We start from the raw sequence: 16,345 nt of genomic DNA, 5'->3' as shown, positions 1-16,345 counted from the left end.
TGACCCTTCCACACTGCACTATAACTCAATTCTGCAATATATTTGGGTGTAAGCACTGCCCGGAGTCCACTTGAGACTCTTAGGGAACTCTGACACATCCCAAATAAGAGAAAGGCTTTGTAAATTTGATCTTCGGAATTGGTTTACTTCATGCTTTAGACAGAAGTCTGAATCAGGCTCTCCTTGGTTGGAATTTTAAGTTTCTGATGTAATTTTTATTCATTTTCTCGGACTGTAATAATTTGTAATAACTTATGGGGGTTTTAGTGAAAAGGAGAGGGTCAATCATGCATGCAAAAGGGGTAGATATCATGTTCATAGGGAGTTGTTATATTTCTGCACTCATATCCTGCTTACAGCTGTCGCTTCTGCATTTCATATGTAGAAACCATGTCTATAGATTTCTGCACTTCTGCATTTCATAGAAATCATGTCTATAGGTTTTTGCACTTCATATAGATTCTATGTCTATAGGATCTGCATTTTCACGTAGAAACCATGTCTATAGGATCTGCATTTTATATAGAAAACATGTCTATAGGTTCTGCATTCCCAAATGCTGCATATCATATAGATAAACAGGACTTCCTGAATTCTGCATATGCATCTATCATTAGACAAACAGTTTATAGGTTTAAATAACAATCATCATTCTAGATACCATGCCTATAGGACTTTTGCACTTCTATAAACGTTTAAAAATCAATAACGCCTAGAAAGCATGCCTATAGGAGTAATAAACCAAATCTGAATTGTCTATCTCGCTTATAAGTCTAAAATAATTAGTAGCATTGCTTAATATTTGCAGAACTTATTTTTTCTGTAACTAATAAGTCCTCTTCTCTAGAATCAGTATACTTCTGCATTAATAGATATCATGCCTATAGGTTTCACCTAAGCAAACCATAAGGTAAATTAGCTAGCTGAATCAGACTTCGTTAATTACAACCAGCAGGCAGGTCTGATTCCGATTTCTTATCTGAAGTATGTAATAAATCAGTTTGCCTCACCCTTTTTAGTTTAATTAGACCATAATTAGTATGTGAAAGACATGCTCTAAACAATCTGTATTTAAGTTGAGGAGGCCTGTTTGAGCCTTTAACTGTTATATGTTTCCCCATAACTGCTCTACGTGTTTTTGATTGTCGCCTTAGATTTTGTCCTTTTAAACCCAAAAGCCCAAATCTCCCTTCCCTTTAGGACTAGTAGTCCCAAATGCCTCTGGGACTGATAGGATCGAGGCGGGTAATAGCATGCATTAAGTAACGAAACCATTCCGCGCTTTAATACCTTAACGAGGCGGGAAAGGGTAAATATGGATATGATGACAGGTGCGCTAATACCATGTGTAACCCCTCTTCTGAGGAGTGATTACCGGGTATTGCATTGATGTGATCCATATTATTTGTAAACCTAGGACCCCCTCCTTTTTTCTTACTTGTTTGCTTTATTTTCAGAACTCTTTTAACTACTTCAACTTCAGCTTTTCGCTATTTTCTCTCAACTTCAACTACTTGCAGCCATTATGTGAAAACCCTATTTGTATTGGAAACCCTTACGTGTCTATTTGTTGTTCGCACTTAAAGTCACAATTGTACCATGGCCGGGAACCACACTAGTGGATCTCGAGGGGTCCCTAACACCTTCCCCTCGAGATAATTTCTATCCCTTACCCAATCTCTGGTTTTCTAAATTGAAATCTTTCTTAGTGTCCTAATGCACTTTAATCATTAGGTGGCGACTCGTCAATCCAAACCCAATTCCCAAAAGGGAACGAGTTGTCCTCTCGAATGTCATAAACATGATTTTGCGAGAAAAAGGGGGCACGACAAATATAACTGATTTTATACAAAGTATTTCCCAAGGACTGGTAGTACAAACCATGAGCTTCTAAGATTTAGATTTTTATAAGACTGAACTGAAATAAGTACAACAACTATTTGAATGTAAATGAATAGAATTTGAATCTAATGCTACCAAGGACAAGTGATAGCCATAACTAGAACACATGTACATCTTCAGGTCTAGCTCCTGCCATTCGCAGCAACATCAACATACAACATCTGCATGCAAAGTGCAAAAGTGTAGTATGAGTATAACCAACCCATGTACTCAATAAGTAACAAACCTAACCTTAGGTTAAAAGTAGTGGCGAGCTGGAACATGTCAGGTTCCAACTCCAATAACCTGCCACAATTCATAACAATATAAAAAATGGTACAAGAAAATAAATCAGAGATAAGATGCTCAACTCATTCATAGTGACAAAAAAATAGACATGCTTTTCAAGTATAACAGTAAATCCCAAATCTTTCACCGAAAACCCCAAAAGCATATGAGTAAGTTTGAAAACTGTGATTTCTCCAAACACCTTTTAACAATAAATAAAATGTTTCATTTTCAGATAGCATGGAGAAAATACATCTTTATGCCTACATATCAATATACATGTGAAATCGTGCATGTCCCGAAAACCGATAGTAGAAGGAAATGCCTCTTTATGCATGTATCTTAAGTACGAACGTCAAATGCAATGTATCTCAGTGATGAACTCATGTACTCACACTCTTAGAGTACTCAATCTCACTATCTCGTATTCTCTCTTACCATGCTCAATACTTAGCACACTCAGATCAAACAGCACATCGGACTTTATTTTTGGCTCCACAAGATTTACACTAAAAGAAAAAAGACAAAGACAAACACACACACACACACACACACACACACACACACACATATATATATATATATATATATATATATATATATATATATATATATATATATATATAACCATAAGGATTATTGCGACGTACAACCCGATTCACATATATATAGCCGGAGGCTTGTTGTGGCATGTAACCCGATCCACATATATATATATATATATATATATATATATATATATATAGCCATAAGGCTCATTGCGGCGTGCAACCCGATCCACATATATATAGCCATAAGGCTTGTTGCGGCGTACAACCCGATCCACATATATATAGCCATAAGGCTTGTTGCGGCGTACACACACACACACACACACACACACACACACACACACACACACACACACATATATATATATATATATATATATATATATATATATATATATATATATATATATATATATATATATATATATATATATATATATATATATATATATATAAAAGTATGACACTCAGGCCCCAACTTAGTCACCAATCTCTCCAGTCTCTCGGGCTCACAACACTTATGTTAAGCAGCCCTAATCAATGATACGAGATGTGACAATATACGATAATAGAGACTGAGATATGACACGTAATGATGAACGCGACTGAGCACATAACTACAATTAAGTAAATAACTCAACATTAAAGAACTACCACTGTGGGTCTCAATAGTGCCAGCATATAGCCTAAATATAATTTCTAGCATAAATTAAAGCTCAAGTTCTCTAACACATAATGTACAGTGAAAATGTTCAGATAAGATAGCTACACAATTTCATGGAATCGATTAAATCACCATTTCTATGATGCACGCCCACACGCCCATCACCTAGCATGCACGTCACCTCAACATCAATCACATAACACGTAATTTAGGGTTTCATACCCTCAACACCAAGTTTAGAAGTGTTACTTACCTCGAACAAGCCAAATCCAATATTGAACAAGCCAAAACGATGATCCAAAAATACCATCCCACGCGTACCGACCTCTGAACGGTTCGAAACTATCCAAAAGCAATTCAAGAACATCAAATAATGCCAAAGAAACAAACCCAATTGATAAAGGTCAAATCTTTTATCAAAAATCCAAAGTCAACCAAAAAGTCAAACCGGGGACTACACCTCGGAACCTGAAAAAACTAACAAAAATCGATAACCCATTCAATTACGAGTCCAACCATACTAGTTTCTCCCAAATCCGACTCCGAATCGATTTTTAGAACTCAAAAATTCACCCTATGAAACTTTGCACGAAACCCCCCAATTTTCTCTTTAAAATTTACAACCCAATAACCAAAAACGAAGATATATTCATAAAATATAACTAAAACCGAGTAGAGAATACTTACCCTAATCCATATGGTGAAAATTACCTAAATAATTGCCCAAATCCGAGCTCCCCAACTCAAAATATGACCAAATGAACAAACCCTCAACATATAATATTTTTGCCCAGCTGTTCTACCTCGTTTCCTATGCCAAACAATCCCGAAACTTGTTTTTGATGCCTCCAATAGATTCCTTGTGAAATTTCAGTCAAGTTATGCTTTTGAATCAATCCATTTGACCTTATAATAAGGAGATATGTTGTTTTAAATATTTGAAAATAGTGTAGATTTTCAAATACGAAGTCAGTGGTAATTTCGTAATTAATCTGAAAAAAATCTAGCAACCCAATTCTTAGTAGAATGACCATAAACTCCTTATATGATGTCCAAATACGACGATTCTTTTTGCTATGGCACTGTAATTATTATATGGATCTAATGCTTCAATAAAAACAGAAATTGGAGCTCATTTGCTTAATGTGGTACCATTTATGCTTGAAAAATGACGTCGAAATATTAAAAAAATGAGCGCAACACAACCCAAACCTATCCGAAACTCACCCAAGTCCCTCGGGACCCCGTCCAAACATACCAACAAGTCCCATAATATAATATGGACCTACTTGAGGCCTCAAATCATGCATAACAACATCGAAACGACAAATTACACCTCAAATCAAACTTAATGAACTTTCAACTTCCAAAAATTCAGGCTGAAACATATTAAATCAACTCGAAAAGATCTCAAATTTTGCACAAAAGTTCCAAATGACATAACGAAGCTATTCCAATTCTTGGAACCACAATCTGAATCCGATATCCTCGAAGTCAACTCTTGGTCAAACTTATGAACTTTCCAAACTTTTAAATTTCCAACTTTCGCCAATTAGTGCCGAAACCTTCTAGAAATATCCAAATGAAAATTCGGGCATACGTCCGAATCCAAAATCACCATCCGGACCTAATAGAACCATAAAATCTCCAAGCCGAGGTCAAACACTAAAAAGTCAAACTTGATCAACTCTTCCAACTTTAAAGCTTCAATTATGAAATTCATTCTTCCAAATCAATTCTAAATTACCTGAAAAACCAAAATCGCCGATACACACAAGTCGTAATACATCGCACGGATCTACTCATGCCCTCAAACAACCGAGCGAAGTATAAATGCTCAAAACGGTTGGTTGGGTCATTACATTTCGGCATCAAATTCGATGACTCTCGCTTTAGCCTCATCCAAGGTTTTTCTCCTCATGTTGTATATAACATATATTTTTTCAATAATGAGGGAACCCGCTCAACACTTGAGTTCTTCTTTAAGTTGGTCAACCTCGGTAGAAAGATTTTCCCGCGCAGATCTAACAGACCGAAGGCTGACATTTAAATCACGGACGGTAGAGCTGAAAAGTCTATTATGCTCAACGATCTTCTTATGCTTCTCCTTCAATTGGGCATAGTTCACCTCCACAACAGCAATCCATTTAGTTTTGCAATTCAAGGCCGCCTCAAAATTATTTGATCTTTCAGCGGAGGCAGCCTCACGAGCAGATACAGTAAGAACGATGATCGGTTCTAACCCTATACCACTATAGAATGGCAAGAGTGGTCGATGCAACTTTTACCCGAGAGGTCTGGATCGATTTCTATAGAGAGCTAATATTGGTTTGGAATTGGGTTTCTATCTAATCTACCTATGTGCGATGTTCTTAATTACACTTCTGATGTGCCGTAGAATTTCGGCACAATTGATACCAATTGCCTAGATTTTAAATCGTCTTTTAATGCATTTTTAGTTAATTCTGATCAAGTTTGTTTTTTTTGTAGTGCATGAGCTTGAAGACCCAAAAACATGGAAAAGAAGTCAAAAGGTCGCAAAATAATAGATATGCTACAAGTATGCGGTCGCATGGTTCACTGTCGCGACCCCAATCCCGGTCGTGATGGCGCCCAACACGATGCTAGGCAAGCCCGACCAATTACCACTCACAATCCTTTCTTATTAGAATTCATTACCAATTTTCAGAAATAGATACCAATTTAATATAAGTAGAAGTCTGAAATAAAAGATTGAAATATGTGGAAGGCCATAATGAAATCTCTACAAATGCCCAATGATCTGGTGTCACAAGTCTGAGCCTCTAATACAAGGTTTCAACAGCCTAATGCAGAAATATGTCTAAAATGCGGAATAGTAAAGAAAGATAGAGGGAGAAATCGGGTCTGCAGATGCCATGCAGCTACCTCGATAACTCCGATGAAAAACGGAACGGCAGGAAAGCTCGCTCTACACCTTAGGTACACCTGTACCTGCACACGCGGTGCAAGGAGTAATGTGAGTACTTCGACCCAGTGAGTAATAACAATAAATAATGGCTGACGGTATGAAATCACGTAAAGGCACTAAACATTTCTATATCAAAGCAGTAAAACTATTTAAAGAGCAAGTAGTAAAGAAAATTGAATGAAACTCTTTGAACCAGGTGAAAACAGGTAATTTGACAGGCATTAATCCAGTATATATTCGCTCCTTGAGCATTTTTGTTCATTTACTTATTTCTTACCCTCAATACTCAATTCATATACTTCTCACAATAACCGAAATCGAAACATATATATATACCGCTGCAGCGTATATATACCACTGCGACACACAGCCCGATCCGTATATCGCTGTGGCGCACAGCCCGATCCATAATAATAATAGTCAACTGCGCTCACTGGGGGTGTGCAGACTCCGGAGGGGCTCCTACAGCCCAAGCGCTATATTGCTGCGGCGTGCAGCCCGATCCATATACATATATATCTATATATATATTACTGCGGCGTGGCCGCGGCGCGCAGCCCGGTCCATATAAGTATTTGCTGCGGTATGCAGCCCGATCCAATATATGTATTTGCATATTTGCTGCGGCGCGCAGCCCAGTCCATATAAGTATTTGCTGCGGCGTGCAGCCCGATCCAATATCATATATAATATCCTCACTATTGGGTCCTCAACCCCTTTCAGTCATTATAATCACAGCCTCTCGGGCACAATAATATAAGGTAGGGATCTCAGCCCACATATTTCTCTCATTTATGGTTAACATTTCATAACTCGGTTCATATCATTTTTAAACAATTAGAAACATGACCGAGGATATGATTTTTAGCAAATAAGTGAGGAAAACCAGTCAAAAATTCCATAAGGGTTCTACAGGTCTGCACAAGGCCCCAAACATGGCAACTAGTCCAATTCAGGATGACAATGCATAAGTTTCAGTCAAAATGTAGTGAAAATATCAATTGGGATAGACCAAGTCACAATCCCCAGTAGCAATGAACCCCACGCTCATCACGTAGCGTGTATCTCATCTCAGTATAGCACTACGTTGTGCAAAATCGAGGATTTCAAACCCTCATGACATCATTTAAAATCATTACTCACCTCAAACTGGCCAAAGCTCTAGCTCGCTATGCCCTTGCCTATCAAATTGGCCTCCTCGCGCGTCGAATCTGACCAAAATCACAACGAACATGTCACATTATCTAAAGAAACAATACCCAATCGAAAACAATCGAAAAATATCAAAATTCTCGAAATTGGCAAAACCCGAGCCCCGAGCCCACTTCTCGAAATTCAGAAATTTTTACATCAACGGGTTCCTTATCTCCCCACGAGTTCATACATACCAAAAGTTCTCAAATCCGACTCCAAATGGTCCTCCAAATCCCCAATCAAAATCTCAAAATCCCAAGCCCTATTTCTTCCATTTTTAGCAAGAATTCAATGATTTTCTAGGTGGATTTCACAATATAAATGAGTTTTAGGTCCGAAATTCTTACCTCCAAACGTTTCTCCTTGAATCCCTCTTCAATCTCCTTCAAAAAGCTCTCAAAATGATCAACTATGGCTGAAAAATGGACCCAAATCACGGAGAAGAGGACTTAAAAACATTCTGCCCAGGCTTCATCGAGGTGTACCTTGCACTGTGCAGGTTGTACATCCTCATACCATTTTCTCTGCTGTACACCTTCTGTTAAAACGCCTATAACTCCTTGTGAAAATATCCAAATCACAAACAGTTTAAATATTTAAAAACTAGACTCAAAGATCTTTCATTTGATAGGTTGTACACCATATAACACTTTATATATTCCTAGATATGAGCTTCTAAAGTGCATCAAAAAATTCTGTCAAAACTAATCCACTAGCCATATTCGTTTCATCATAACTTTCTGATAGAATATCGAAATATTGAATGGTTTAACTTTATGGAAACTATAATGAAAGGGCTACAACTTTTATGTTTTGCACTTTTTTTGATTCCTTATATATTTCAAGATATGAGCTTCCAAACTGGACTCTTCGCACCAGAAATTTTCTGGTGCACAGCTGAAGCTAAACAAAAATCTGCAACTTTTCCAAAGATGAAATAGTCCGTTTAACCACCCGAAACTCACCCGAGGCCACTGGGACCTCAACCAAAAGCACCAACACATCCTAAAACATCATCCAAACTTGTTCAAATCATCAAAACACCTAAATTAACACCAAAACCATCAAATTACATCGAATTCAAGCCTAAGTTCTTCTAAAACTTCCAAAACACGCATTCGATCAAAAACCCAACCAAACCATGTCCGAATGACCTGAAATTTTGCACACACATCCCAAATCACCTAACAAAGCTACGACAACTCTCGGAATTCCATTCCGACTCCTAGATCAAAATCGCGCCTATCAACAGGAAATCGCCAAAATACTAACTTCGTCAATTCAAGCCAAATTCTACACCGGACTTCCAAAACCACTTCCGATCACACTCCTAAGTTACAAATCACCTCCCGGAGCTAACCAAACCATCAGAATTCAAATATAATCCCTCTAACTCATAAGTCAACGTCCGATTGACTTTTCCAACTTAAGCCTTCTTAAAAGAGACTAAGTGTCTCATTTCCTACCAAAACCACTCCAAATCAACTCGATCACACAAGATACAGATAACGAAGCATGAAGAAACAGAAAATGGGGAAAATGGGGCGGTAACTCATGAGACGACGGGCCGGGTCGTCACATTCACATGCGGACCGCATAATTCAAATGGTGATCGCAAACAGAGACAGACTTTTTGACAAATGAAGAAGAAAATGTGCGGTCCATTATGCGGTCGCATAACACTTATGCGAGCCACATCATGGTCGCATAACTCCATTGGAAGAAAGTTCTCACCATGATATGCAATGGCATATGCGGTCGCATAACACACATGCGAACCGCATAATTTATATGCGACTGAAGCAAGAATTGGGAACTCAGCAAGTCTGTGATGGAATGAAGAATATGCGGGCCGCATAACTGGTCTGCGACCAATATGCGATCGCATAAGTTAACTGAAGGGGTATTTTTGTCTGATTTTGACCACGGCTTATGGCCCACTATAAAGAGAATAACTAGGGTTTTTGTGGGTCATTCAATTCTGAAACAAGGTCCTACTTAGAGAGCATTGAATACTCCATTTATTTGGAAGGTTGTGAAGAAGGAATCTTGCACTTTTGTAAGCTTTATGGATTTATTAAATACTTAGTTCTAGTATTTTAGTATGAGTAGCTAGTTTTAAATACTAATGTTGTGGACCCTAGATGAGCGTAATATTAATGGGTGTTTAACTTTGAATATATATATAATGGTTGGTTGATATTTATTCAATTCTTGTTCTTTATTTATGGTTGGTGGTTGTAAACATTAGTCTATTCCATTTTACCCTTTCTTTACTTGGAAAACTGAGTTAGGGTTTAGTAGAATTGAATATCAAGAACTCAAAACTTTAAATCTTGTTTAATAGAATCGCTTAGGAATAAGTGAGTTCTACTTGGCATAAATTGGTTGTTCTTAAATTGCAACTCTATTGTATTTGGAAAAATCATAAAGAGAAAATACTACTCAACCATTGGAAAATATTGGGTAGTCAATTAGAAATCATTTGCATATCAAAGGACCTTCCATTAGAAATATATCATATTAACACCGATAGCATTACATTCCATTAACGGGGACACATCCTTGGTTTCCTTAATCAAATAATTTACATTCTCATATCAAAATTAGTTACCTTTTCAATTCAAAATCATATCATTCTCTTGTTACATTAACGGAATAGAATTACGACCTAAGTCAAGTGCCACACTACTAAAGTAAACTTTTCACACCATATTCCCTGTGGGATTCGACCACAACCTTGTTGGGTTATTATATTTGACACCGACTACCTTACACTATTTAATTAAAGTGTAATTTGAGCGTATCAAATTTTGGCGCCATTGCCGAGGAATATGGTTTTGAAATTACTAATTAGTGTGCTTTATTACGTCTTCTTCTATTCCATCACACTTTGCTTGTTTTGCTTGGTATTGATAGGAAAACATGGCTGAATATGAGGAGAAAATGGAACAAATCCTTTTGCGGGCATAGATGAGTACATTGAGGATACAAATGCTATTGTACCTCCGATAGTTGGCGCTGCCACTTTCAATGTGGAACATGGTTTAATCCTAATGCTCAAAGTGGAGGGGTTTTTCAGGAATTCCACTAATGATGATCCGACATAATATCTTTGAAACTTCTTGGGTATTTGTGCGATGCACAAACAGAACAACGTCTTAGATAATGCCCTAAGGTTGAGGGTGTTCAAGTACTCACTGACTGGGGAAGCACGGAAATGGCTTCAGAATTTGCCACCAAATTCCATTCATTCTTGGCCTGAACTTGTCCGAGCATTCTTAGCTAAATGGTTCCTGCAAAGTAAGAAATCTAAGCTCCGAGATAAAATTTTCTTTTTCAAGAAACTATCAGGAGAACATCTATATGAGGCATGATATCGATTCAAGTTATATTTGATGAGGTTGCCTAATCATGGTTTTCCGGATTCTATCTTGTTGGAGAAATTCTACATGGATTTAGATGCTATGAACCAATCTATAGCCAAGAATGCAGCTGATGGATCTTTTATGGATAAGACATTTGCAAGGATCACAAAAATCCTTGACAAAATGGCAAAACATAACCAAGCCTGGCACTCAGAGGACACCACAGGTGGAATTGCATATGGTACTCCTTCCTTGACCAACATAATTAAGGATAACCAAGAAAGAGATCAAGTAATTGTAGGGCTACCCACCAATGTCAATGTGTTGACAAAAATGTTCTCTGAAAGCCAAACGAAGAAGGTAAATGTGGTGGAAGATGTTCAACCCTCATCAAATGAAGATTATTAGGAAGCAAACTATGTCAACAACTCTCAAAGAGGCTATCAAAGGCAACAATACCAAGGTCAAGGACAACAAAATCAATGGAGGCCTAACTCGCAAGGGCAAGGCAACCAACAGTGGCGAAATGACCAAGGTAGCTCAAATTAAGGAAATTGGAATAACAACAACAACTTCTGAAATCAGAGTTCAAACCCTTATGTTCCACCAAAGGGGTAATATTCAAATCAAGGTTCCTCAAGTGATTCCAAGTTGGAAAACATGCTTGAATGAGTATTGCAAAATCAAGAAAGTTCCGACACTTCTATGAGGAATATGATCGAGCTTGTTGGTTCTCATACCACATCCATTCAAAAATTGGAGATGCAAATGAGAGATCTCTCTAGGGAACAAAATCCAAAGAAAAAGGGGACACTTCTAAGTGACACAATTGCGAACCCAAAGGGTAGTGGGAGTGGTCCAACTTCTCATTGCATGGAAATTACTACTCGGAGTGGGAAGGTACTTCAAGGAGAAAATGAACAAGTGGTTGAAGTGGAAGAGTTCGAACAAGAGGTTGAGGCACAAGTTGAAGAGCCAATTGACGTTGAAGCTAAAAAGATCCCGGAAGAGTTAAAAGTTCAAGAAGCGAACCAGGAAGAGGTAAACGAGAAGGTAAAAGAGACACAAAAAACTTTACCACCTATTCCTAGACCTCCTCCTCCTTTCTTGCTAGGAAGGTTGATGATAGCAAACTCAAAAAGTTCTATGACATTCTCAAGCAGTTATCGGTAAATATCCCATTTATGGAAGCATTTCAAGAGATGCCGGGTTTTGATAAGTATTTGAAAGACTTGATCACCAAGAAGAAAACCAACAAGAATGAAGTGGTGAATGTGACTTACCAGGTTAGTTCCATCATTGCAACAACCACCATTCAAAAGAAAGAAGACCTAGGAGCTTTCACCATTCCATGCACTATTAGGGTGCGTGATTTTGCAAGAGCTCTTTGTGATAATAAGGATAGCATCAACTTGATGCCTCTTTCTATTTAGAAGCAAGCGGGGTTAGGTATGCCGAGGCCTACAAGTATGAGGTTGCAAATGGCCGATCATTCCATAAAGAGACCGGTGGGAATTGTCGATGATATGCTTGTAAAAGTGGGAGAGTTCCATTTGCCTGCCAATTTCGTAATCCATGATTGTGTAGTTGACAAAGAGATCCCTATCATCTTGGGGAGACCATTTCTTGTTACAAGAAGAGCACTAATGGATTTGGAACGGAATGAGATCAAGTTCCGTGTGAATGATGAAGATGTCACATTCCAAACAAGCAAGGGTATGAAACTACCACATGAATATGAAAACATCTCGGTGATTGATGTTGTTGATGAGGTGGAAGATGCAGTTGAAATGAAGATGGAAGAACAATGCCTCGGTGAGGCGTTGGCGGCTATTTTGGTATATTTCGATGGTAAACATATGGAGGGGTACATGGAATCAGTAAATGCATTAGAAGGTCTTGGGTCCTACACTTATGCCCCAAAAAAACTCTCTCTCGACTTACAGAATAGAGTCACTCCTCCCGTAAAGCCTTCAATTATTGAGCCGCAACAACTAGATCTCAAACCACTTCCACCACACTTGAGGTATAAATTTTTTGGCTCTAATGGCACTCTATCAGTAATCGTTTCTTCTTTGTTGAATGATGTGCAGGTAGAACAACTGTTGAATGTATTGAAGGAGCATATGCAAGCTATTAGGTGGACAATAGAAGACTTCCGGAGGATTCGTGCTAGAATTTGCGAACACAAGATACAATTGGAGAATGAGAGTAAACAATGTGTGGAGTATCAATGAAGGTTTAACCCTTCCATGCAGGAGGTGGTAAAGAAAGAAATCATCAAGTGGTTGGATGCCGGGGTAGTCTACCCTATTACTGATAGTTCATGGATGAGTCTGGTGCAATGTGTACCGAAAAAGGGAGGCATGACCATGGTTGAAACTGACATAAATGAGCTCATCCCAGCAAGAATAGTGACCGGATGGAGGGTTTGTATGGATTAACAGAAGCTAAACAGAGCTACATGCAAGGACCATTTCCCTATGCCTTTTATTAATCAAATACTTGATCGGCTAGTGGGAAGGTCATTCTACTACTTCTTGGATGGATATTCCGGATACAACCAAATTAATATTTCATTGGAAGAGCAGGAAAAGACAACATTCACTTGTCCATATGGAATGTTTGCTTTTAGCCGGATGCCATTTGGGCTATGCAACGCTCCGGCTACTTTCCAAAGGTGCATGATGTCAATCTTCTCAGACATGGTGGAATATTTCTTAGAGGTATTCATGGACGATTTCTCTGTCGTGGGTGATGCTTTTGAGCATTGTCTAGATAACTTTAGACAAGTGCTCAAAAGATGTAAAGAAACAAACCTTGTGCTAAATTGGGAGAAATTCCACTTCATGGTGGATGAGGGAATTTTTTTGGGCCACAAAATTTCCAAACAAGACATAGAGGTTGACCGGGCAAAGATCGAGATCGTTTCCAAGCTTCCTCTGCCTACTTCAGTTAAAGGTGTCCGAAGTGTTTTGGGGTATGCCGGCTTCTATAGGCGTTTCATCAAGGAATTATCCAAAATTACAAATCCCACGTGCAAACTCCTTGAGAAAGATGCAAAGTTTGTATTTGATGAAAAGTGCCTCAAAGCCTTTGAGGAATTGAAAGAAAAGCTCACCACACACCTATTATTGTCACACCCGATTGGTCTCTTCCATTCTAACTCAAGTGTGACGCTAGTGGTGTAGCTATTGGGGCGGTACTTGGCCAACGTCATAACAAGATTTTTCACCCTGTCTATTATGAAAGCAAGACACCTAATGGAGCTCAAATGAATTATACTGTGATTGAGCAAGAACTTCTTGCCATTGTCTATGCTTTTGAAAAATTTCGGGCTTATTTGTCGGGGTGCAAAGTGATAGTACACCGACCATGCTACTCTTCGCTATCTTATGGTGAAGAAGGATGCCAAACCAACATTGATTTGGTGGGTCTTTTTGTTTCAAGAATTCGACTTTAAAGTCAAGGATTGGGAAGGGACGGAAAATCAAGTTGCGGATCACCTTCTAGGCTTGAAGAGGCAGGGAGACCAAAAGAAGACCTTGAAATCAATGATGCTTTTCCAAATGAATACATACTGGCATTGTCTAACACATTTGCTCCTTGGTATGCCGACATCACTAACTTCTTGGTTAGTGACCTTGTTCCCAATGGATTGGAAGCTTATCAAAAGAAAAAGTTCTTACGGGAATGTAGGCATTACTATTAGGAGGAACCCTTTTTGTTACATATTTGTGCTAACAACATCATCCGGTGGTGATTTCCAGAAGATGAGGTAATGGCAATTCTCAAGGCATGCCATGATTCACCGGTTGGGGGTCATCATGGAGGAAATCGGCCGGGGGAAAAAGTGCTTGAATGTGGCTACTATTGGCCAACGATCTACCAAGATGCAAATCAAATGGTCAAGGCATGTGACCAATGTCAAAGACAAGGGTCAATATCTAAAAGACATGAGATGCCGATAAATTTTGTATTAGAAGTTGAGATCTTTGATGTGTGGGGGATAAACTTTATGGGCCCTTTCGTGAGCTCGTATGGGATGACCTACATCTTGGTGGATGTGTACTACGTCTTTAAATGGGTCGAGGCAATTGCCTTACCGAACAATGAAGCAAGGAGTGTGACTGCATTTTTGAAGAAGAACATATTCACACAGTTTGGTACTCCAAGGGCCATCCCGTGTGATGGTGGTTCTCATTTCTGCAACAAGGCTTTCGCCGGGCTGCTTGAAAAATATGGTGTAAAGCACAAGGTGGCCACACCCTATCATCCTCAGTCGAGTGGTCTGGTTGAAGTTTCGAATAGAGAAATCAAAAACATCCTAGCGAAAACTGTCAATGCAAACATGACCGACTGGTCAAGGAAGCTAGTTGATGCGTTATAGGCATATCGCACAACATTTAAGACCCCTATTGGCACTTCACCGTACAGTTTGGTTTTTGTAAAAGCTTGTCACTTGCTAGTAGAACTTGAACACAAAGACATGTGGGCTTTGAAGAAGCTGAATCTTGACTGGGCTGAGGCTGCTAACCTGAGGATGACACAACTTAATGAGATGGAAGAATTCCGTCTCCATGCCTATGAGAGTGTAGCCATATACAAAGAGAGGATGAAGTTTGTCCATGATAAGAAGATCTTGAAGCGGGAGTTCAATTCTGGTGACTTGGTCTTACTCTTCAATTCAAGACTCAAGTTATTTTCGGGTAAACTCAAGTGCAAATGTTCTGGCCCGTTCAAAGTTGTGAGTGTGTCTCCCTATGGTGCTATTGAATTGGAGTCGGAGGATGGGACTCGAACTTTTAAGGTGAATGGACAACGAGTCAAGCATTACCTTGGTACTGTAGGAGAAAGGCATTTGATAGAACAATTTGCTCTAAGGGATAGTCCAATAGAAGCTCCTACCAAGGAATAATCCAAAATGAGTCAACTGCATCGTGTCGCGACGTTAAATCAAGTGCTTCTTGGGAGGCAACCCATGTGTGGTAACACTCTTTTGTAGTTTTTATTATTATTTACGTAGATTAGATTGAGCAAGTTGATGTGTGTGCTAGAGTGCATGTAAAATATCATGAACAAGGTCCTAGTGCTGAAGAAACTGAAGGAAAGAGAGGTTCAGATTGAGCGACAACTATGCGGTCACATAATGACTATGCGAACCGCATGGTCATCGCAGACTCAGGCAGAATGTTTGGCTAATTTACTTGTCAAATATGCGGTCGTTTCTCATTTATGCGGCCCATATATGCACTTTGCGATTGCATTTTTCATCGCAAAGTGTATCTAGGCTACCCAGTCATAAGTCCACCACATAACACTTATGCGATCGCATATTGTGTTATGCGATGAACTTATGCGCCACATATCTGCCCTAACCCACTCTCTGTACACACTCACGTTTGAATAAAAAAAAATAAAAAAAAGAAAAAAACAATGAGAGAAGAAG

General features: G+C 38.8%; 1 protein-coding gene and 1 non-coding gene across 2 annotated transcripts; one reads left to right on the top strand and one right to left on the bottom strand.

The window, feature by feature from the left end:
- Positions 1-10,842: 10,842 nt before the first annotated feature.
- LOC142165538 (small nucleolar RNA R71) lies at positions 10,843-10,949 on the bottom strand. The gene has a single exon (XR_012696200.1). It is a non-coding gene; the product is annotated as a small nucleolar RNA R71 (small nucleolar RNA).
- Positions 10,950-15,385: 4,436 nt separating this feature from the next.
- Positions 15,386-15,814, top strand: LOC142165054 (uncharacterized). The gene has a single exon (XM_075223695.1). The coding sequence runs from the start codon at positions 15,386-15,388 to the stop codon at positions 15,812-15,814; it is 429 nt and encodes a 142-aa protein (XP_075079796.1).
- Positions 15,815-16,345: the final 531 nt, after the last annotated feature.

This window comes from Nicotiana tabacum, chromosome 10, assembly GCF_000715075.1.
Source record: "Nicotiana tabacum cultivar K326 chromosome 10, ASM71507v2, whole genome shotgun sequence".
Taxonomy (NCBI): domain Eukaryota; kingdom Viridiplantae; phylum Streptophyta; class Magnoliopsida; order Solanales; family Solanaceae; genus Nicotiana; species Nicotiana tabacum.
This window is presented reverse-complemented; position numbering and strand designations above follow the sequence as displayed.

Coding starts and splice junctions, on each gene's coding strand:
- LOC142165054 (XM_075223695.1), top strand. CDS start 15,386: ATGTGGGCTTTGAAGAAGCTGAATCTTGACTGGGCTGAGGCTGCTAAC.